Below are 24,836 nucleotides of genomic sequence, written 5' to 3' on the forward strand. Positions count from 1 at the left end.
TCATTTAATTATCATCATTGAATAAATGCTAACTACATGTAATGTAATCAAGTGAGGTATAATACAATTAGGGAATTTGATTGCCAGTATTTTTAAAGTAAATCCTTTAATTCTGACACATTAAATCAACATGAACAGAGTCAACTTTTGGTGAGTAGCCGGAACATTTATAGACTTCTCAATGTCCTGAGTACTAAAATTTTTTGAACTGTTAATTATCCTCTAGAAAAACAATTCCAATAATGTAAGAATAAGCAGAATATTAAATTTTTATCTCATAATCATTAATCAAGATGCTAGCATATGAAATTCAATGCTTCTTTTAAGTATGAACATTTATCCAATTCTTAATTCAATGAAAAGGTATGTCTAAGAGAAACTTTCATTCTTCAACCACAAAGCTACAAAGAGCAGCTTCAGCACCAGATAGTCATCTCCCTGGACAATGCTGAATGTTACCATATATATATATACTGTATACTTCTGTGGGTCAGTAAGTTATATATGATAATTTTATTATTATTTTTTCATATTCTTTTGGCTTTTTATTTTCATAAGGTCTCAGAAAAAATACTCCTAGTTCATAACACGTTTTCTCTTTCTATGACAAGTAAAAACCAAGGGAACATATATTGCTAATTTGGTTTTATATATTTTAGAAATAAACCATTTAAGTTTGAGATAAAAAAAGAAATTGTTAAGATTCTTATGAGGTAAACAAATATAGCCTGAACACATAAACATATAGGGCTATTTACTTAGAAAAAACTAAAGAAATAAATTCTGTCCTATTTACTCTCTGAGAAGGGAAAGTGAGGTCAGTGAATGCAAAGAAAAAATGTATATTACTTAACTATATATGGATATACTTAATTATCTAATTTGAAAACTCAAAATTCTACTAAGTCTTCTTTTGTATTAATATATAATCACAACTTCTATCATCTATTGAATTCTTGTTAGCATTGTTCTAAATGTTTTATATGTTTATGTCTTCAAATCTTCTAAGCAATACATATGAGGTACTTACATTTCACAGGTGCAGAAATAGGTTTAAAGGCAATATGTCCAGATTTGAACCTAATCTATCTGAATTCAAAAGCATTCTTTTAGTCACTATACCATATGTCAGAAGATTATTTGGGATTAGGATGGGAATGATTAAACAAAAACAACAAAATATTTGGAAGAAATGTTTAATTTTATAATGTAACCATGTGAATTTTCTGTTGTGCTTAGGAAAGACAACACTATGGTATGAATTATGAAGGAAAATCATGTGGTAAGCAACTTTATATGCTTCACTGAATGCAAATAGCCCTGAAACATGCTATGTTGTGTCTTCCTGCCATTGCAAAATAAATCAGGTTGAGTTTGTTTTAATAAAAACAAGAAACTAGTGCCTGAACTGTGGTTGTACAGTGGGTAATACACTGACCTAGAATACTGAGGTTGCTGGTTCAAAACCGCAGGCTTACCTGGTCAAGGCACATATGTGAAGCAACTAGTCTGAGTTGATGCTTCCCACTCCTCCCCTTCCCTTCCCTCTATTTCGCTTCTTAATAAAATCAATAAATGTAATCTTAAAGAAAGAAAAAAAAAGAAACTAGTGATAAAGCTGTGGCCAACACATGACATTCCATTTAATTCTCACAGCATAGATTAGCCAAATACAGTTTTATACACATTTTATATATTTAAAAGATACGCCAAAACAATATGAGATGAAGCATCTTGATCCCTTAAGGTTTCCTTTAACCCTTGAATTATGTGCTTATGTGTAATTCAGTATTCATTTTCACATTAACAAAGAGGCTATATATAATGTATAACTCAGAATGTATAAGATTAAATAAACTCTTAGGTAGAAGGTATAAAACAGGTACAATACTGTCTTTTACTTTACCTCTTGTAAAGCCAGTAGCCAAGGCCACCATCACAGCAGCCTGGCCCATGCAGGTTCGTATTGGATTTGGACAGTCAGTAAAGAAACAACGGAGCCAAGAACTGATGGGCCATCATCTTGAATCCTAGCTTGCACCCGGCAGGCAAGTAAAAACACACACTGGGCTCCAAAACCCACTCACAATCAGTGCTCACAAAGCTACTAACTTATCCGAGTTTCCTAGAATCAAAGGTTTCTAGCTCACCAGACTTATTCACCTCTGTTTCCCATCTCCTTCCTTCTCCCTGCACAAACTTTGCACAAACTGGCTTCTCACTCAACACTCTGCCATCTTGGCTGCTTCTCCTGGCCTCCTCCACATGGCCTTTCTCTGCTCTCCCCTCTAATGCTGATCTCAGGAACTGAGAGAGCAAACTCCTGTTCTGCCCCCATTTTATAGTGTAGAAATCAAAACCTTTAATCCAATATACAAAATAGGGAAGTCTTTGATACAAAGTCACTTATCTGAGGCATGATGGGATTGTACCACCCCACATCAAAAAGGGCAGGAAAGGCTGAGTCCTAAAACCAAGCCCCAGGCTACAAGGATTCTGCCTGCCCACAGCCCGCCCCCAACACACATTAATATAATCATGCCCATCCCAGGCAATCACCCGGGTGACGGGCTTCCATGTGGGCAGCACCATCTTTAACAAAGTGAGCATAATATATTTTATCTGCCCAACACCTCTCTTTTCTCTTCCTGCCAGTTCTGCTGGTTAAGTGAAGAGAGATATTCTACTGCCCTGAAAAATCAAAGAATAAATCTCAGATTGTCTCCATGTACTACTTGCAAATTGACCAATGGGATAGTGATTTCAAGCCATTTTTCCACTGGTTAATCCATAGCTGCTGGCACCATTAGAGGAAGGCTCTAATCCAAAACTTTATCCCAGTATAAGGCTCAGATTGAGTCTATGCACTGTTCTCTACTTAGGCTAAACTTTAGTATGTATGCTCCCTCTTACTTTGAGGCGATTCTATGAAAATAACTATTCCAAACAACTCTTGCACATTTCCTCATAGCATCCTTTTCTTCCTTTTCCCCAAAGTATGTACTTTTTATTTTAATTATATAGACATGTGTAGAGGCCCTGAATAGGAACATAGAACAGGGACAGAGTTCAGTGCCCTGAGGCAAAAGCCAGAATGGTGTCACTGACAGAAAGTACTGAACTCAGTACAGAGCTGAACACAGCAAAATAGGGATAGAATTAGCAGTTCTGATTAATCAATAGGAGGGGGCAATTGAGCTACTTCCCTTGCTCTTTTGTCTGCTCTAAAGAAGTTCCCCTTCCTGACTTCCTCATTCTCTTCTCTGCTTCATGACTTCCTCATTCTCATCCCAGTAAGGACTAGTGGTTAGGGCCATCTCATGAAATTTGTATAGGGGATTGTGAGGCGGTCTTCCCTAGGTCCCCTGATGCACCCCATGTGGTCTCCAAGTACTCATTGTTTCCATGACAAGTGGTGCCCTATGTGAGAAATGGGAACTAAATGACAGACATGTAATGATAACATTTTCAACAAGCACTGGGAGTGTAAAGCCAGTAGCCACAGCCACCATCACAGCCGCCTGCCATGCAGGTTCACATTTGATTCAGACAGTCGGTAATGAAACAATGGAGCCAAGAACTGATGGGCCATTAGCTTTAATCCTAGCTTGCACCCGGTGGGCAAGTAAAAACACACACTGGGCTCCAAAACCCACTCATTCAGTGCTCACAAAGCTACCGACTCATCTGAGTTTCCTAGGATCAGTTTTCTAGCTCACTATTAGCCTTACTCACCTCTGTTCCCCATCTCCTTCTCTCTGCACAAACTCTGCACAAACTAGCTTCTCCTTCAGCATTCCTCCATCTTGGCTGCTTCTCCTGGCCTCCTCTATGTGGCCTTTCTCTGCTCGCTTCTCTAATGCTAATCTCAGGAACCGAGAGAGCAAGCTCCTGGTCTGCCCCACTTTATGGTGTAGAAATCAAAACCTTTAATTCAATATACAAAATAGGAAAGTCTCTAATACAAAGTCACTTATCTGAGGAATAATGGGATTCCTCATGAGAGTGCACCACCCCACATCATGCAATCAGTCAAGGGTGTGGGGAAAAGCTTAGTTTTAAAACTAAGCCTTAGGCTATAATAACTTTGACAGCTTACAGCCTGTCTCCCACACACAATGCAAACTATAAGTGAGTAAACATATATATCATATTTACAAACTTATTTGACCAATAGGGAGATTAATGGTTAGGTAGAGACATTACAAAATATTTGCCAGGAAACTATAATGAGGAGTGATATATTAAATGGAACTATTTAATCAAATTTTGGTTTTCATAATAAATATAATTTAAAATAATTTATTTATTTCAGGTAATTTTTGTCTACAATTAAAATGACTCCCAGGAAACATAAAGGCTAATGGAATTTTCTGACCCTGTGTAGGGATAGAGATATAAAATCTGATTGAGTCTAGAAAGCACCTCTTGGTTGGCTGTTTTCACCAAAACATGCAAAAATATGTTGACAAAAAATGACTTTTCCCAGTTTCATAATCTTTCTTCTAGTATAGTTGGTAGAAATGTAATAATGGCCTTCTTCTAGGTTCCAAAGGAAGCCATGTGGGCTAGTGAAATAATCTGAGGTCTTGGCCAGGCATAACCGGGATCAAATCTTACTTTGATCACTTTCTACAGTATGACATCACACAACTGATAACCTCTGTTCCTATTTGTTTCCTCATGTGAAAAATGTGAACAATAGTATCTCACTTGTGATAGAATCACTCGGAGTCCAAAAGACCAGTTTAACAGGCTTTATTGAGAGAAGTCCTGCCAGGCCAGGCTGTCTCATAAGGGAAAGCCAGCGACCTTGGGTCCAAGCTGGTGAGCTTTCTTTTTGCTCAAGCCAGATGAGCCCACATGCAAGCTGGTGACCTCAGAGTCTCGAACCTAGATCCTCCGCATCCCAGTCTGATTCTCTATCCACTGCGCCACTGCCTGGTCAGGCACATATTCCTAGGTATTTTTAAATGCAATTTTAAAGGGGTCGTATTTATTTGTTTGTTTGTTTATTTTTGTATTTTTCTGAATTGAGAAGCAGGGAGGCAGAAAGAGACAGACTCCCAGCATGTACCTGACCAGGATCCACCTGGCGTGCCCACCAGGGGGCAATGTTCTGCCCATCTAGGGCGTTGCTCTGTTGCAACGGGAGCCACTCTATTGCCTGAGGCAGAGGCCACAGAGCCATCCTCAGCACCCGGGCCAACTTTGCTCCAATGGAGCCTTGGCTGCGGGAGGGGAAGAGAGACAGAGAGGAAGGAGAGGGGGCGGGGTGGAGAAGCAGATGGGTGCTTCTCCTGTGTGCCCTGGCCGGGAATCGAACCCGGGACTCCTGCACGCCAGGCCAACGCTCTACCACTGAGCCAGCCGGCCAGGGCCTGGTTTTCTTTTCTGATAGGTCATTGTTGTATACAATTGCAAACAATTTCGGAATGTTTATTTTGTATCCTGCTACTTTAATGAATTTACTTATCAGTTTGAGTAGTTTTTAGTGAGATCTTGAGGATTCTCTAAATACAGTTTCATGTTATCTGCAAAAATGATAGTTTTATTTCTCCCTTTCCAATTTGTATTTCATTTCTTCTTCTTGTCTGATTGTTCTGACTAGACCTTCCAGTATGATGTCGAATAAGAGTCGTGAATGCAGAAGGACCTGTCTTATTCCTGATCTTAAGAGAAATACTTCCAATTTTTTCCTCATTGAGTATGATGTTAGCTGTGGGTTTGTCATGGCCTTTATATTGAAATATGGACCCTCTATTCCCAGTTTGCTGAGAGGTTTTTTTTTTTTTTATCATAAATGGGTGCTATTTTGTCAAATGTTTTCCAGCATCTATTGATATGATCATATGATTTTTTATTTTTCATTTTATGTTGTGTATGGTTTTAATTGATTTATGAGCATTGTACCAACCTAGCATCCCAGGGTAAATCCCATTTAATCACGGTGTGTGATTTTTAAAATATATTTCTAGATTCCACTTGCTAATATTTTGTTGAGAATATTTGCACCTATGTTCATCAGGGACATTGCTCTATAATTTTCTGTTTTTGTAGCATCTTCATCTGGTTTTGCAATTAGGATAATGCTGGTCACATAAAATGAGTTTGGGAGTCTTCCCTCGTCTTGAATGTTTTGGAATAATTTGAGAAGGATAGGTGTTAGTTCTTTGAATGATTGGTAAAATTCACCTGTGAAGCCATTGGTCAAGGACTTTTATTTTTTGGAAGATTTTTGATTACTGCTTTGATTTCATTCTATTTCTTTTTGATTCATATTTGGAAGATTTATATCTCTTGAAATTTATCAATTTCTTCCAGATTGCCCAATTTGTTGGCATGTAGTTGTTTGTAGTATTTTCTTATAAATCTTTTTATTTCTATGGTGTCAGTGTTACTTAGCATCTTTCATTTCTATGTTAATTTATTTGGGTTCTTTAATCGACTTCATTTTATTGATTTTATTGGGGTGACACTTGTTAACAAAATTATATAGGTTTCACAGGAACAATTCTACAACATATCATCTGTACACTGTATTGTGTGTTCACCACCCAAAGTCAAGTCTCTGTACATCACCATTTATCCTCCTTATACCCTACCCCACATTCCCCCACCCCCCCCCACCCCCGGCCCCTAGCAATCACCGGACTGTGTGGGTCCTTTGTTTTATTATTTTTGATTATTCTAGTTAAGTGCTTATCAATCTTGTTTATTTTTTCCAAAGAACCAGCTCTTGGTTCATTGACATTATGTATTGTTTGTTTTTTTTAGTCTTTATTCCACTTATTTCTCCTCTGATCTTTATTTCCTTTCCTCTACTCACTTTGGGCATTGTTGTTGTTTATCTGGTTCTTCTAAGTATAAGGTTAGATTATTTGAGTTTTCTTGTTTCTTGAGGTAGACTTTAATGCTTTGAATTTCCTTAGAACTGCTTTTGCTTTGTCTCATAGATTTTGGGTGGTTGTGTTCCCATTTTTATTTAAAGGTGTCTTTTGACTTTTTATTGACCTTATTGTTAACCCATTCATTGTTTAGTAACATGTTATTTAGCCTCCATGTGTTTGTTGGTTTTTTTCTTATAATTTATTTCTAGTTTCATACCATTGTGTTAGAGAAGGTGCTTGATAATTTTTCAATCTTAAGTTTGAAATTTGGTTTATTTCCTAATATGTGGTCTATCCTAGAAAATGTTCCAGGTTCACCTGAAAAGAATTATGTTCTGCTGCTTTGCGGTGAAATACTCTGAAAATATCAATTAAAGCCATCTGGTCTAGTGTGTCATTTAAGGTCACTATTTCCTTATTGATTTTTTGTCTAAAAGATTTATCCACTAATGTCACTGTAGTGTTAAAAATTCCCTATTATGATTGTATTACTGTCAATCTATCCCTTTATGATCATCAACATTTGCTTTAAATATATAGGTGCTCCTATGTTAGGTTCATAAATGTTTACCAATGTTATATCCTCTTGTTAGATTGATACTATTATCATGATGTAATGTCCTTCTTTCTCTCTTACTATAACCTTGTTTTACCATCTATTTTATCTACCACGAGTATTGCTACCCCAGCTTTTTTTCTTTTTCATTTCTATTTGCATAAAATATCTCTTCCATCCCTTTACTTTTAGTCTATGTATATCTTTCATTTTCAGGTGGGCCACTTGTGGAAATTTTATATATGCATCTTGTTTTCCTATCCATTCAGCTAGCCTATATCTTTTGGTTGGAGCATTTAAAGTAATTATTAATAGATATGTTATATATTGGCATTTAATTCTTTATAAATATGTTCTGTTTTCCTCCTCCTCATCCTCCTCCTCTTCCACCTCTTCCTCCTCCTCCTCTTTTTTCTCCTTCTTCTTCTTCCCTTCCTCCTTCTCCCCCTCCTCCTTCTTGAGGAAGACCCTTTAAAATGTCTTTGCAATACTGGTTTGGTGGTTATAAACCCCTTTAGCATTTTCTTGTCTGGAAAGCTCTTTATTTCTCCTTCAATTTTAAATGATATCCTTTCTGGGTAAAGTAGTCTTGGTTGTAGTCCTTGCTTTTCATCACTTTGAATATTTCATGCCAATATCTTCTGGCCTGAAATGTTTCTGCTGAGAAATCAGCTGACAGTCTTATGGGGTCTCCCTTTTAGGTAACTAACTGTCTCTATCTTGCTAATTTTAAGATTCTCTCTTGGTTTTAACCTTTGCTATTTTAACTACGATGTGCCTCGGTGGGCACCTTTTTGGGTTCATTTTGTTTGGGACTCTCTGTACTTCCTAACTTGCCTTTTTCCTGTACCAGGGTAGGAAAGTTTTCAGTTATTATTTTTTCATATACTTTTTCAATTATTTGCTCTTTCTCTTCTTGTTTTGATACCCTTATAATGCCAATGTTGTCACACTTCATTCTGTCCCAGAGGTCCCTTAAGCTAACCTCATTTAAAAAAAATTTTTTTTCTTTTTGCTGCTCTGATTGGGCATTTTATTCTACCCTGTCTTCCAAATTACTAATTTGATCTTCTGTTTCATCTAAAGTATGATTTATTCCTTCTAATGTATTATTTATTTCAGATGTTGTATTCTTTATTTCTGACTGGTCCTTTTTTATGGTTTCTATGTTCTTTCTCATGCTGTTGAAGTTCTCATTAAGTTCCTTGAGCATTCTTATAACCATTGTTTTTAACTCTGTATCTCACAGATTGTCTCCATTTAATTTAGTTCTTTTCTGGAGATTTTTTTTGTTCTTCCATGTTGGGCATGTTCATTTGTCTCCCCATTTTGGCTGCCTCTGTGTATGTTTCTGTGTATTAGATAGATCTGCTATGACTCCCAGTTCTTCCTGGGGTGGCCTTATGTAGTAGGTGCCTTATGGGACCCACAGGCACAGTCTCTTTCATTACTTGATCTGGGTGCTTCAGGAATGACCCTGGTGTGGGTTATAAGAATCCTCCTGTTGTAATTGAGTCTATATTGCTGTTGGCCCATCTGTGCACAGTGTCAACACTCAGGCTGGCTGTGAGGATTGATTCTGACCACAGCATATGAACTGCTGTGGGAGTGCTGACCACACAAAGTACAATTTGCCTCAGTAAAGTGTGGTGTTTACAGATATCTCCCTTTGTATGTGCTACTTATGGAGCTAATTGGATGCTGCTATGATGATGTATGAAGCTTGCCACTGTGTGTGGTGGTTCTGGGGCCTCTTCCAGTGATTCCAGTGCAGGTCAATTTCAGATGCTGCCTCTGACTGGTCTTGGGCAACTTGTTTGGAATTACAAAACAATCCAGTTTGTGGTTGCCTCTGCTGCACCTGGGTGTGTATGAAATAGACCAAGCTGTGCTGTGCACCAAGGCTGGCTTTCACAAGCACTGAATCCAGGGAGAGGTCAGCAAAAGACCCAAGGCACCCTGAGATCCATGTTTACCTGCATTTGTTTGCTGCTGCCTATTAGGCTCAGTCACTGAAAGAGCCTCTGGTATTTGAGTTGTGTGAAATAGGTTCTCAGTGAGTAACAAGGTAGGTGCATGTGCTGTTTGCCAGACTAATACAGATACAACTCTATGCCAATGCTGGATCTGAAGTCACTCAGCAAATGTCCCAGGGTACACCAAAGCCAGATGCCACCTACTGGATGCACTGCCTGCAGACCTGTGTGGTGTTGTAGGGTCTCAGAGAGTTGTCAGGGGGAGGCCAGCAGTGTTTGTCAGGCCCAAACAGACCGAACTTTAGCCTTGTGAAGGGAGAGCTTTGCACCAGTCAGTCACATGTGCAAGGGTAGAATTGCTTTGTTCTAGAGGCACACAACTCAGTCTCTGACACACCTTGAGTCCGCCAGACCTCTACACCCTGTGCCCAGGCAGCTGACTCCTATATAGGGCACAAGTTCCACAGGGCTGGGCGACAGCGAGTCAGAAGGGTGGGGCTATTGCGCTCCCCCTGGCCGATGCCATATGGAGGGACATGCTTAACCCAAGAAAAATGGCATCTGTGTGTGGTGTGGAAGAGCAATCTGTATAGGGACCCTGGTGGCTGTCTCTTCAGATCTCTCTTAGAGCCACACAACCCAATCTTTTCTTTCATGACTCTATTTTTTTCTGAGCTGCCTTCCTGCCTGCTGGAACCCAGGGTGAGTGGCTGTGAATGAGATTTTGTGTTCTGGCCCCTTAAGAGCATGCCTAGATTTCTAGCTGAATTCTGTCTCTCCCTGGCGGACAAAATCCCTGCTTATTTTTACAGACAGATATTATATGGGTTCCCCTTTTTGGCTCTGGTGCTGTGGATTTGGAAGCCCGACATGGGGTTGAGATACCACACTTTTCAGGGGACACCTTTGCAGCTTAGATGTCCCTCTGGATTCCCAGCTGCTGCATGTGCTATTGGACTGGCCCTTTCCATGACTCCACCCTTCCTATCAGTCTCCATGTGGCTTCTTCTGTAAATCGTTGGTTATAAAAGTTCTGCTCAGCTAATCTTCAGTTGGTTATTCAGGTTGATTGTTTTATATTTTAGTTGTAATTTCAGTTTGATCCTGGGAGTAGGTGAGTGTAACGTCCACATACTATGCAACCATCTTAGATCTCCTGCTATCAATATTTCTGACTATGGAAAGAATTGCTAGAAGCTGTATGAACGCAGTCCTTTTAGGATTTTTATGAGGTTTCATTACACAGGCATGGCTGATTAAGTCACTGTCCTTTGGTGATTCTATGTGAGGCATGTTTTGTGGAGAGAAAAAATATCAAACACATTTATATACAAAGTTTCTTATGGCTGCTGTAACAATATACCATAAATCAGATGGCTTAACAGATATTTATTTTTTCAAAGTTCTAGAGTCTAAAAGTCCAAAATCAAGGTATCAGCAGAGACATGCTTTTTCTGAAGCATATAGGAAAGAATCCTTCCCTCCCTATTCCTGGCTCCTGGTAGTTGTCAGCAACCTGCAGCATTCCTCGGCTCACAGCTGCATAACTTCAATCTCTGGCTCCTTTCACATGGCCTTCTTCCTTGTGTGTCTGTCTTTTTTTTTTGTATTTTTCTGAAGTTGGAAACAGGGAGGCAGTCAGACAGACTCCCGCATGTGGCTGTCCGGGATCCAACCGACATGTCCACCAGGGGGCGATGCTCTGCCCACCTGGGGCATCGCTCTGTTGCAAACAGAGCCATTCTAGCACCTGAGGTAGAGGCCACAGAGCCATCCTCAGTGCCTGGGCCAACTTTGCTCCAATGGAGCCTTGGCTGTGGGAGGGGAAGAGAGAGACAGAGAGGAAGGAGAGGGGGAGAGGTGGAGAAGCAGATGGGCGCTTCTCCTGTGTGCCCTGGCCGGGAATCGAACCCGGGACTCCTGTACGCCAGGCCGACGCTCTACCACTGAGCCAACCGGCCAGGGCCAGTGTGTCTGTCTTTTCATCATCCTCACTCTGTGTGCGTGTTTGGCTGTGTGCCTCTTTTCCTCTTACAAAAAAACACCAGTCATATTTGATTTAGGGCCCACCTAATTTCAGTGTAACCTTATTTGAACTTGATTACTTTTACAAACTTCCAAACAAGATCACAAAGTACCAGAGATAGGACTTAATATATCTTCTGGGCATTCACAATTCAACCCACAACAGTGTGTGCGCATGTGAAATATATATATATATATATATATATATATATATATATATATATATAGATGTTGTAATTTTTAAAAAGTAAAGGATTACGAAATGGCATTACTGAATTGAAAATAGCTTTTTATTACTGTATTTTTTAAAAAAATAAATAGACATTAAAAGAAATCTCAGGTATGAGTCAAGGAGTCTTAAGAAATTTTTTTATTGATAAAAAGAGTTGTACATTGGCCTCCCAGTGCTTACCGCAGGCTGTGTTCTTACACTGACTATACAGAGAGAGGAGGCAGAGTAAACCCACCCATCTACACCTCAGCTCTGGCTCTTTGCCTGGTCTGTATTGTGAATGGGGGGACATGGGAAAAAAAAAGAAAAAGAGTTGTACACATAAAAAAGATTTGATACAGAGTTCATGTCAGGAATAGAATGAGATAAAACTATATAGCAAGTAAGCAACAGTAATGTATGGAGAGCCTTTGGTAACAAGGTAAATTACCTAGGTTTCATTTGTTAGGCAAAGAGAATTGCTAGTCATTTTTCTTGAGTGGATGACATGTATGCCTGTAGAAGCTATTGTGATTAACAAAGTAGCATCCCAGGATGATGTTCTAAACACTTTGCCACTACCTGGTCAGGCCATATAACTATCTTTCATTACAAAATACAGTAAGTCTCCAAGTTACAAACATCTGAATTACAACTCTTCCTTACATATGGAGTGCCATAAGGTGTCTTGGTAATCAAATGCAGTTGGATATCAGTGAATATGACATCATGGAGTTACTTGACTCCCATAGCAAAGAACTAACCAATGAAGACCTTAGGAAACTAGAGCAACAGATGATAGCATTTAGGGAAGAAAACAAGGACCTAGACACTCTAGAACTGAAAATTTCTGTACAAAAAGCCGATGCTTTTCGTCTCATTGAAGCAGGAATGGCAAAGTTAGAGAAGCAAGATTCTGGTACAGAGAGGTTCATCAAAGTTTACTGTACAGTTACTGAAGGCCTGAGATGCTACAGGGCCAATTATGATGAGAGAAAGAAAAGCTCTGTACAAACCTCCCTTGATGCCTACTTCAAGGGACTGACTCTAGCTGCAGAATCAAACTCTGACTCTCTAACACCAGTCCCATCCTTTCCAACAAGTCCATCATCTTCTGCATCATCCAAGATTGCTTAATGATCCAAGATTGTTTAAGGGTGTATTTGGAAATGTTTGAGTATTCATATGCAAAAGATGAAAAATAAATAAATACTATGTTAAGACAAATATCTGTCTATGTTGCATTTAATAGGTAAATGTATCTGTTCCAATTTACATGCAAATTTAACTTAAGAACAAACCTACAGAACCTATTTTGTTAATAATCTGGGGACTGTCTATACTGTTAATGCAAATGCTAAGTTAATTGTATATTTGCAGAGAAATAGGCAGTGGCTTACTTTTCTAAACTTTAAGCTTTTGGGGTAGTATTGAAAACCTATAACTGTGCAATCATAAAGCCTTGTATATGGTTATACATAGAAGTTATACATACATACATTGGTCTTACATGTATTTATAAGTCATTCAACACATATCGTGCCTGTATACTAAGGGTACAAGAACACACTTAATGTATGCTGTTGCTGAGTTGAAATTATTTCACTGAATTCTCACTCCTGTTAGTAAATGAGGAGACTGAGCTCAAAAACTTGGCTAGTCTGCACCGGTAGTAAGTGAGTGTGCTTCCAAAGCTTGTGCACTTCCCACAGTACCACAGCACCCGGTGAGAGGAGCTGACAGTGTACTGGAGAACACGTTTTATTTGGTAAGCTCTTTTAAATATCTCCGATAATGAATTAAGCATACAACGGAAGTGGGGTTTTCCTACTTTGAAACAGTGATAGCCTCTCTGCATACTCCTTATCTCTAACAAAGAAAAATAACAAGAAAACAAAACCAAAATGCAAACACTCACTGCTTAACAAACAAAACAAAATAAAAGCAAAGATATAAAATGATGTTATGCTATTCATTTAGAAAGAAAATAAAGTTCAAGTTGTTACTGTCACAGCTCTCATGCAAGAAGTTTAAAAATAGCAAGAGGTTGAACCTTAAGTCATACAGTGTGGAGCAAAAGTAGGTTTACAGTTGTTCAGATGGAAAATAAGAAAATAATTAATAAATAATAATACAAGAAGAAACTCAGATTTCAAGTATTTGCAACTGTAAACCTACTTTTGCCTCACCCTGTATATGCCCAAGTGGAGTGATGAGCTTTCAGTATGGATTTACATATTTACGATAGATATATTATTTTAAATTTGCAAATGAAAATAGTGTTTATAAAAGTAGATGATACACATTTGGGACACAGTGCTATAGGTGGACATATATGTCACACAATTTTTCAGTTATAGAGTATCTAAGTCACACTATTAAAAGTTACTGGCTTTGTACATTTTCCAGTTTCAACCATTCTAGCATTTTACAATTCAATTGCTTTTTAATTTTAATGGATGGGCCAATTACCAGTTCTTTCATAAGTTGTTGTTTAACTATATCAGTAACTCAATCTCTTCAGTGCAAATAAATAAACACACAAACAAAAGCTAATTTTAAGCACTGGTTTTGTTATAAATGATGCATAGTAGTTTAGATTTTTACCATGTTCTAATGTCCTGGGACTTAACTTGACTAGCCAGTCCAATTTAATATGTACTATAAAAGAACAAATTATGACAGATTCATATATTGACAAGTAAACTGATTTCAATATTCCTCAAATATTTGTGTATTTCTAGTGGCTTTTAATATATCTTTATTGAAAAGGACATAACTTATGAAATATTAAAGAAAATTACATTCTTCATTTTGAGGAAGAAAACGCAGTCATGCCCATTTAGTTTGAATTCAATACTAGAGCGATATCACTATGTACATATCAATTTTAAACTAAAAAGTATTATTTCCTTTTTTATCTGCGCGGACACAGAAATGCACTTTTCATCACAGATCAAGGCTGTCAGTGAGGAACTACTTATGCTTTTAGATAATTTCAAAACCCTCTGAAGTGTGCATGCCTAAGAAAATGGGAGTCATCATCATGAACCGGCCTCGTACCTGAGGATCCTCAGGGATTTTTATTTTTCTTCAAACGCGGGGTTTGAGCTCCCGGCAAACGACCCGCCAGTGTCCCAGGATGCAGCTTTTGTAGGCTGGGAGGTGAGCTCCTGAGCCGTCTGCTGCTCAGAGCTCCATCCACGGCGGATCACTGTTTGACAAGTTCTGATGGAAGTTGTATCCGCGTGTGCAGGTGTCGGCCTCTTTCCTGGCCCAGGAAGCCCCATTCCCCTTCACCTGGGTCCTTCCCCACGGTGCGATTGTTTCCGCTTCGCCCGCCACTTTTACTTTGGGAAAATTCCGGGAGGGAGGGGTGGGATGGACACAGAGGGGCAGAAAGAGGTCGTCTGACACTCCTCTACCCTACAAGGCACGTGGCGCTGCCAGACGCGACGCTGCCTAGTAAGATGATGGACCTCCTCCCGACAAGAGGGTACCGAGGGAAGGAGGCGGTGGCCGCGAGAGCAGGACACACTCACTGCGTCCTTCCCGGCAGGCAGAATCCACCCTCCAGGGGGGAACGAGGAGGAAGCCTCCCTCACTCCCCGCCCCGCCTCTGCCCGCTGGCCCCGGAGTCTGGCAGCCATCCCCCTGCACCTGCTCACCTGTCCCCGGGTTCGGGGCTCCAGGGGAGGGGCCAGGGGTGCCTGGTGGGTGGGTGGGAAGGGAAGGAGGGCAGGGCGAAAGAGGGGGTGCACCCAGGGCTCCGCCCCCGGAGGCGCTGCGCAGGCGCAGTGGCCGCTACCGCAGGCAGGGGGCGGCAACATGGCGGAGTGAGCGGCGGCGTCGAGGCTTCACAACAACGGTGGCGCCGGTAGCCGCGGCAGTCGCGGCGTCAGTAGCGGCGGCCATCCGCCGGCTCCTCAGCACCGGCCGGCACCGTACACGGCCGCCCGCGCCCCTGGGCGTTGCAGACCGGCAGCAGCATCTCCGCGAGGGGCGGGCCGGGCCGCCCGGGAGGGGACAGAGGAGGCGGCTGCACAGGCACAGCTGCTGGGTGGGCACTGCCGCTCGCGGGCAGCGGATCGCGGCGCAGCCACCGCCACCGCCGGGCGTGAGCCCGAGAATAAGGCGCCGCCTCCGCTGGGGAGGGCTCCGGGACCGGCGGAGCTGCGGCGCAGACGGGGAGAGGGCCCGGCGCCGCGGCGCTGGTGGATGCTGGGGCTCCGAGGCGACGGCCGGGGGGCGGGGGACCAGGCAGGTATAGCGGTGCCGCCGGAGGCCGCGCCTCTGCTCTTCCCGTGCCCTCAGGAGGGGGGCCCATGGCGAGCGAGAAGCCGGGCCCAGGCCCGGGGCTCGAGCCTCAGCCCGTGGGGCTCATCGCCGTCGGGGCCGGAGCCGGAGGCGGCGGGGGCAGCAGCGGCGGCGGCGGCGGGGGCAGCGGGATGGCGGAGCCTCGCGGGGCGTCCGGCCCCGGCCCGGTGGTGCTGCCCGCGGGGATGATCAACCCTTCGGTGCCGATCCGCAACATCCGGATGAAATTCGCAGTGTTGATTGGACTCATACAGGTCGGAGAGGTCAGCAACAGGGACATCGTGGAGACGGTGCTCAACCTGGTAAGGGACTCGCGTGTCTCATCTGCCTCCCAGCCCCCTAACCCCCCGCGACCCGAGTCGCCGCGCCGCGTCCCCGCGAGCCCGGTCGTTCCGCCGGCTTGGCTAGTGGTGACCTGCCCGCGCGCTGCGCTGCCCTCCGCCTCCCCGCTCGCTCGATCCGGTCCTCCGGCCGCTGCGCGCTGCCCAACTTCATCCCGCTTAGCACCGCTCCTCTGGACGGCGGGCAGGGTCGTTTCTCGCCGTGCGGGGTTTGGGGCCACAGGGGAGTTTTGTTGGGGAGGAGAGGAGGCCTCTTTTTCTCTGAGGTCCTTTCTCCCACGCTAGTAAGTGGCCGCGGTGTCGCTCTGCGAGGATCAAAGCTTTGCCCCTGGAGCCCGAGTCCCCCGGTGCTTCGCAAATGGGACGAGCGCCTTAGCTTGAACTGGAGCAGCTGGGGTGTGATTTTTCCGATTCTGGAGGAAAAATGATGCAGTTTTGCATATGCTTTGAAATCTATGCCGAAGCTATGATGTGATGGAGAGTGTTGTGACTCTGTCACCCTTCCCCCCTGCCACCCCCCCCCCCCATCTCATTTTAGGCAGCCTTTCTTTGTACTATTGACCTGAATATGCTGACCTCTTTAGTCATTTTATTTTATTTTTTGTACCCACAGGGTGTTAAAATGGGAGGGCACCAAATCACACAGGTTGGTTTCCGTTGTTGTCTTAGAGAGCGTGGCTTATGATAAAGATGAAAGGAAAGGTGTTAGATACAGCCCCAGGTTTTGTTTGTTTTTTTCATGATAAGAAAGAGTTACTGCAGAACTGTGTATGACTTAGTGTTTTGCGCTATCTACAGAGGTTAAGAAGTCAGAAGCTTTCAAGGTGTCAGGGAGAGAAAAAGGAAGAAATAAGGAGAAGGGAATCATGAATCGCACGTAATTAAGAGTGGTTCGTTTTTAATGTTTTGTAAATGCAGTTTTTGCTGCAGCAAAGCTTTTCAGCAGTTTCTTTTACGATAGTCTTTAACATACAGTAAGGCTGCATTTTGGAAGGCAAGGCTTACATCAGGAGTAATCAGTTGACCATTGTATTTGGTAAAGAGTCACAGCAATATAGAAGTATGCTTGCAGGGAGATATTATAACACCCATGTAGTCTGACTTCTAAACCAAATCATTATTTTTATTTTGATCTATTGGAAAACTGAAAGGAAGCTGCAGCTATACCAGCGGCACAGATAATATCTGCATTTTATGAACCTCTTAAATTCACAGAAAAGTTAAAGCAATTTTTTTTCTTTTTGCTAGTGTTCAAGTCAAAGGTAGGAGCACACCAGTCTTTGTTATATTTCTTACTGTATAGAACACCTTTTTGTGCTTCTCTTACTGTTTAAATATATCACCACAAAAGTCAGTTATAAGTTGGGTAATGTTATCACATTGGTGTAACCAAATTCTTTTCAAAACACTAATAGAAACATTGTTGGGAATTTTAATTTTACCAGCTGCAAATGGAAAGTTAGTACTTGTTCGTTTGTTTTTCCCTTTTTAAAAGAAAAGGTGAGAGCTCAAAATATGTGTTAGCAGGTATGTATTTCTGTAAATTTAAAAGAACATATTTAAAGTGTTCTTCCAGTTTTCACCCAACCAATACCAATTCTAGAGGGTGTGATATTAGGTTATTTAAATAACTATTTGTGTGCTTATTTAACATATATTAACGTGTTAAGAGGCAATAGAGCTTTCACAAATTGGAAACTGATTTGAATGTGTAACGGGGTCTGTTGCGGCAGAGATGTCTGCTGGATCCATTCTTAACAGATGAAGTTCTGTAGATACACAGTTGATTAGGAAAGGAAGTGAAGTATTCCTTTTGAAGTATAGAAGACATTTAACCCTCCTTAGTGTAGTGAAAATCTGGCATGAAGTCTCAGTATGCAAACATTGCTGTAGAGATGAACTTCATTGTGAAACTTAGAGTCATCAGGAATGAGGCAGTGCTGAAATGGTATATCCCCAATCTACTTAACACCTTGTAACTGCTTTGATATTTGGAATCAAAAAGTTAAGTTTAAAATTTCTCTGTATGTAATTTAAAGATTGCAGTAAGTCTTTAAATGGAAACTTTTAAGGAGATGAATAAATGACAAAGGAGCTATTTACTATTAGTTTTAATTATATTAATTGTGGAATATGAAGTGTCATATTTCTTGAATTATAGGTGTAGAGTTTTAGCTTTCCAATAGACTTACTGATGAAAATGTCAAGTGAAAACTTAAGCTGATTCTGAAATATTTGGAAATCTTAGAAGTTATAAAAGTAATTATCAAAACATAATTCTATTTGCTTAATAATAAATCCAGTAAAATCCATTTAGGGCACTCAGTGATCTGTTAGAGATTGGAAACTTCTAGTATTACCTGTAAAATTAATGTTTTTCAATTTTCAATCTTAATTTAAACATTAAATAACAATGATAGGCGAAAATAGTGTAATATCTTATTACAGTGCCCTTTATAACAGAAAAGAGAAAATTATGAAACTTTGAAAGTTTCTACCTGAAAATAATACCCTTGTCTTAGTCACCTTTGTCAAAATATTTTTCTTTTTTCCCCGTACATTCTTTGTATATGAGAATACTAATACTGGTATTTAGGTGCTATTTCTCACCTCCCTAAACCAAAGAATGAAAAGTTTTCCACAGTAAAGTTTAAGCATGCAGTAAAATATAAGACTCTTCAACTTAGATATGGCTATCGTTTTTCTGTTTTTGTTTGCCAAAAGTAGAAATGTGTTTTTATTACTCAGGTGGATGGTGCTAGTTTGTTCAAGAATCACCAATGTAATGAGAAATAAAATGAATAATTTCTATTGTAGATGGATGTATTTTATATATTGATATTGTCATTAACTTAACAATCAGATACGGGATGTGTAGATGGCATCAGGAAGATGAGTACATTAGTTTGTAAATAATATGAGAGCATACATCAAGGATTTTGCATTGTAGCTTTAGCAATGAAACAAATTGATTATCAACAAACTTTGATATTGGGAGGAATTATTTAATGTGGCAGTAAAAGAGTAACAATAGAAAAAGTTTATTGGCTTGTTTCAATTATTAATACAAAATGGACATACTACTTAATGCATTGCTTCCTTAACATATGTTTACATAATATTTTTCCTTTCTTGAGGTAAATGTTATGTAAATATCATGTGTTCTTTATTTATAACATGAAAGTTTTTCTTACCAAATTTTTAACTTAAAATATTTTTAGAAAAGATAAAATAGAGGATTGATATTTACTTAACAAAAGAATGCACAATAGGGATTTTTTTTGAATAGCTATCTATAATTCTGTAACATTTAATTTATAGATTCCCCTCCCCCCCATGAATTACTGTGCGATATATCAATGTATTTTTAGTTGTAGAAAAAAATACTTGCTCTGATCTTTTTTTAAATTCACATTTAAGTGGCACATTGTATACTGTATTGAAAGCCTAACAAGATACTTGGAATTTTGTGGGCTAAGTTCCTTTCTCTTGGTATATTAACCATAGTATTTTGGTTAAAAGGACATTATTAAGTTATTCTTCTATACTTGAATGTGACAGTAACTTTTATTCCTTGGTAACTTTTATTCTCTTTTATTTGAAGATTGATAATCAATAATTTTCAGGTTAAAGATATTTAATATTTCACAAACAGCGTATGTTTTGTATCTGAACTAAATTTATTTTTAAAATATGAAGCTGTATTTTAGGATAGAAGTCTTTAATATTAATACAATCACATTTACTTATGTTAAAAGAGAATTTCTTGCATAATTTATGTTGCCATGTAAGCTTTTTATATTTAGTTGAATTATATTTTATTATTGCTATTGGATGTTGAAAATTAATTAAAATTTATGTGTAAATATTGAAGTTTCACAATCTTGAGTTCTGAGATTTTCCACAGAAATATTAATATAGTCATACAATGACACTAAAGCAGTAAACATTCTATAACCAGTCTTAATCAAGTTATAATAATTTTAAATCAGTATCTTACATATTGCTAGTCAGTTTTTGGCAAATACTATGCTGTTAATTAAATGTATCTCAAGGATCTCTCTTCTTTTGCTATATTTTCTCTAACACAGTGTGAGGGAATTTGTTGGTTCTAGCAGACCCAATCCCTATTGCTTCAACGATGCAGCTGCATTATAAATTCAATCATCCACATTTTTTACTTTGCATAAGTTTCTTGGTTTTCCATTTCTTGCCTGTACTTCTCATATTTTATGCATCACCCATATATCTCCTTTTATGAAGATATACCTATCACTCTCTGGTATTATGGCTTAAAAATGGTTCCTGTCAAATGCTGTGAACTCCAAGAAGGCAGGAGCCTGTCTTACATATATTTATTTTTTGTATTTCTGGTTCTTGGATAAGTTAATGCATTTTGGACATGTAGGATAGCATTATTAGGGAGAAGACCAGTTTCTGAAATTCTGTTCAATAGTAAGGATGAGATCTAAGATCCTGAAATAAATTAGAATTGTGAAATTAATGTATTGATTATTTCTATGACTAGAAATTGTGTTGAATATGTATGATCTTATTTATGTAGTATGTAGTCATTATTATATATGTTGATGTTATTTTGAACTGTTATCCTGCAATAAGTAAGAATCTGATAAAAACTTCTTTTTAGTAATCCTAATGTGTATGTGAAATTTGTAAGCACATAAAAAATTACTGTTAAAGAATGCATAATACATTGATTAGAAATGTAAAAAATGATTGTTAGCATGTGTCTTATTAACAGGAATAGTGGATATGTGTTGTTTTTGTTTATCTAGAATACATTCCCCCTTTTGGTATTGTAATGGGGAGCCACAGGATCAGTCACAGGACTCGTGCTGGAACTCTTTCTATTGGGGATGTTGAGCAAGTCATCGGATCCCATAGCTGATGGTGCGTGCCTGTGTTAGAATCTGACCAAATAAGAATCTGAGAATAAGAAATATATTTGGGATTCTCCTTGAGAACCTGCATTCCTCTCTGTCTCTAGTATTTATCTTTAAAGCTTATTATTATTAGCTTCAGGTCCTTTTAAACTGGGTTTCTGTCACTTGTAAATGGAAAGGATTCTTACAAGCATAGACATTACTAACTGGAAATGGGCATTGTAAGGACCACACCTAAAATGTTGTAATGAAGTGCAAGGCAGTGAAGACCTTGCTTTCCCTACCAATTCCTGCTTTAAATTGTTACCTGTATTATCTTTGCCAGGAGAACTAGTCAGGCTGGAACTTTAGTGATACTTAGTGTTTTGGCCACTTCTTGGTGCCTTTGACAGTGCCTTACAAGAGGAATTAGCTTTGGTTTCAGCTAGCATGCTTGATATAGAGGGAAGAGAATATTATCTTTCCAAGTAAGAGAGACCCTTTCTGCCTATAGCTACCAACCAAGATAGCAGAGAGCCAGAATATATTGATATATCAAGAACCTTGAAGGTTGAAAGCCTGATTTTTTTTTACCCCATGCTAAAGTTGGTAAGAGGAAAGATAGGTTGTAAGACCAGTGGCCCCCACAGTTGTGGCCATGCAGGTTCAGATTGGATTCGGGCAGACGGTAAAGAAACAGTGGAGCCAAAACATGGTGGGCCATTTCGTTTATTGAAGTCTCATACTGGTGGACGAGCAGACAGACAGGGAAAAACACCCCTTTCATTCAGAGTTACCAAAGTTCTGACACATTCTCTGGTTCCACAACCAGGAGAATCTTCTCTGGTTCCTTCTAGAATCAAAAAGGCTCCACCAGTCTCTCAGGTGGAGGTCACAAAGTGCCTCAGCTCTGGTTCCCCATGTCCCCCCCCCCCCCAGCAACACTACCTGGACCCACAAAAGACCCTCCTCTAGCCAACATTAACAAAACAATGAATGGTTCCTTCCAAGTAGGAAAGTAATCCACAATTAGCAATCAACTTCCCTGCTCTGAGGGCGAGCACACACAGTGGCTGCCCAGCGCCATTTTTTAACAATAAAAGTGAGCAAACTCAAAAAGTACAAATTTTACAAACTCATTTGCCCAACATCGGTGTTTACTTGAAAACCACGTAAAGTTCCGCTTTATAAGCTTCTCTCAAGCACCTCATATTTATTTCCAGATTCCTGACCAAGGTACCAATCCATTTACTAGAGAACTTTCAGAAAGGCTGCAAGCAGGGACAAGTGCTGGAATAGACGTGCCTCACACAGCATATTGTCTCACACAGCTCTTTTCACACTGCTTCAAGGGTTCAGGGGAGGCCCCCTGCGAAGGCCTATTGCTATAAGACTGAGTATTGCTATGAAACTGGAAAGGTGGGACTCCAGGTTGGTGTGCTGTTTCCTGACAAGATCTCTTCTGGCTTTGGTTGCTTGTTCAACCAGTTGCCTGAATTAAATTGACCAGAAGCTTAGGAAGCTTTTAGGGAAACTGCTTCCAGGGTAACCTCAAGCCTGGTACACAGAGGCCTATGTTCTTCTATTTCAAAGGCAGTTCTCAGTAAGAGGAAATGAGCTACTAGCAGTACAGCAACAAGGAAGAAAATTTAAGGCCATGGAGGGTAATGGTCAAGGGAGGTCTTCTGAGATACCGTATTTCCCCATGTATAAGATACTTTTTTCGAAAAATTTCGGATCCAAAACGTGAGTATTATACAGTGGTTGCAGATTTTTTTTACTTGCATTTTTCATAGATGGAACAATATATGAAAATAGTGATTCAGACACAGATGAGGACAAGCTAATGGGTGGGAGTTTTGACAGTGATGAGAAGTTGTATGAATTTTATGATGAATAAAACTTGAGTTCAATAACTTTATGTAATATATTTTTTTCAAATTTCAGGCCCCCAAATTAAGACGTGCCTTATACATGGCGAAATATGGTAGTAGTAATGAGTATTTCCAGATTGCTAGGACAGGGAACTTTTGCTACTCTGACCATTATTAGTTTATGGTCTGTGCTTTTAATTAATGACTGTGGTTTATTTTACCTTCACTTTTTTAAGGCATTTAAATTTTTTTTATTTTATTGATTTTAGAGAGAGAGGGGAGGGGGGAGAGAGAGAGAGAGAGAGAGAGAGACAGAAACATTGATCTGCTCCTGTATGTGCCCTGACTGGGGATCGAACTGGAAACCTCTGTGTATTGGGATGATGCTCTAACCAACCGAGCCATTTGGCCAGGCCTACTTTCTTCACACTTTTAAGTGAGAGTTATTATTTATGTTCTTTTACTGTTATATATTATCGTATATAAAATTATAAATTTATGTAGCTCTATTGTCTGATTATGAGGTGACACATAAAAGAATGTACATTTAGTTCTGACCAATTGTTGATAGCTCAAAGATTTCAGACTTCTGGCTGGATACAATAACTTGACATCGTCTTTGTCTCTCTTCCTTCCCTATGGTGCGATGATGAGTGCATTTTTTGCTGTGCCTAAGGTAGTAGTATTGTTAGTCTTCATTAAATAATAGTGAGGTACCATGAATAAGAAGAAAATTACAATTAAAAATAAAATTACTATTGTTTTGTAGGTATGCTAAAATAGTCCCAAATGATGTTGTTGGACATGGACATGTAAAATGTAACTGTTTTGAATGACATTTTTACAATATGTATCAAGAGGTTTTTGACATTAGTCCTTAATTCTTTTTTTTTTTTTTTTTTTTTTTTTTTTTTGTATTTTTCTGAAGCTGGAAACGGGGAGAGACAGTCAGACAGACTCCTGCATGGGCCCGCCCGACCGGGATCCACCCGGCACACCCACCAGGGGGCGATGCTCTTCCCACCAGGGGGCGATGTTCTGCCCCTCCGGGGCGTCGCTCTGTTGCGACCAGAGCCACTCTAGCGCCTGGGGCAGAGGCCAAGGAGCCATCCCCAGCGCCCGGGCCATCTTTGCTCCAATGGAGCCTCGGCTGTGGGAGGGGAAGAGAGAAAGACAGAGAGGAAGGAGAAGGGGAGGGGTGGAGAAGCAGATGGGCGCTTCTCCTGTGTGCCCTGGCCGGGAATCGAACCCGGGACTTCTGCACGCCAGGCCGATGCTCTACCACTGAGCCAACCGGCCAGGGCAGTCCTTAATTCTTTAGATTAACAAAGAGTTATCTGTGGACAAGTATGGGGATTAAATGTAGTTTTATGACATAAAAATTGGCCCAAACCTAAATCTTTGACAATAGAAAAGGTTAAATAGATGTTTTTAGGTTCATGTTATAGAATATCATACAGTCATTAAAACTTTATATGCCTCAGTTTCCTTAAGATAAAAGGGGATATCTACCTTAAGGTTGTTGTACAGATTAAATGAAATACCTGTAAACTGCCTGGTACAAAGCTAACTTTATTTAGTATTCACTGTTGTTATTTTTATTCCTGTCCTGAGCCTGAGGATCATGCGATCATAGAAAAAAAATCTGTCTTAAACTGAACAGTCCTGTTTTAGTTTGCAGTACCTGAGCCTGGTGCACCGGTCAGAGAACAGATCTCAGGTACTCATAAATCATGATCTCCTGATGAAACATAGAAGGTCCA

The 24,836-nt window shown here is 40.0% G+C and overlaps 1 protein-coding gene and 1 non-coding gene across 4 annotated transcripts in view; both read left to right on the top strand.

Moving 5' to 3' along the window:
* Nucleotides 1-11,842: 11,842 nt before the first annotated feature.
* Nucleotides 11,843-11,973, top strand: LOC136404726 (small nucleolar RNA SNORA51). The gene has a single exon (XR_010751430.1). It is a non-coding gene; the product is annotated as a small nucleolar RNA SNORA51 (small nucleolar RNA).
* Nucleotides 11,974-15,980: 4,007 nt separating this feature from the next.
* The window catches only part of NBEA (neurobeachin), a 739,008-nt gene continuing 730,152 nt past the window's right edge, over nucleotides 15,981-24,836 (top strand). For all 3 annotated transcript variants that reach the window (XM_066381029.1, XM_066381023.1, XM_066381024.1), the window contains exon 1: nucleotides 15,981-16,277. In XM_066381029.1, the coding sequence (XP_066237126.1) occupies nucleotides 15,984-16,277 (294 nt within the window). In that variant the 5' untranslated portion in view covers nucleotides 15,981-15,983. The remainder of the gene's footprint in view (nucleotides 16,278-24,836) is intronic.

The sequence above is a fragment of the Saccopteryx leptura genome, chromosome 4 (assembly GCF_036850995.1).
Source record: "Saccopteryx leptura isolate mSacLep1 chromosome 4, mSacLep1_pri_phased_curated, whole genome shotgun sequence".
NCBI classification, from domain to species: Eukaryota; Metazoa; Chordata; class Mammalia; order Chiroptera; family Emballonuridae; genus Saccopteryx; species Saccopteryx leptura.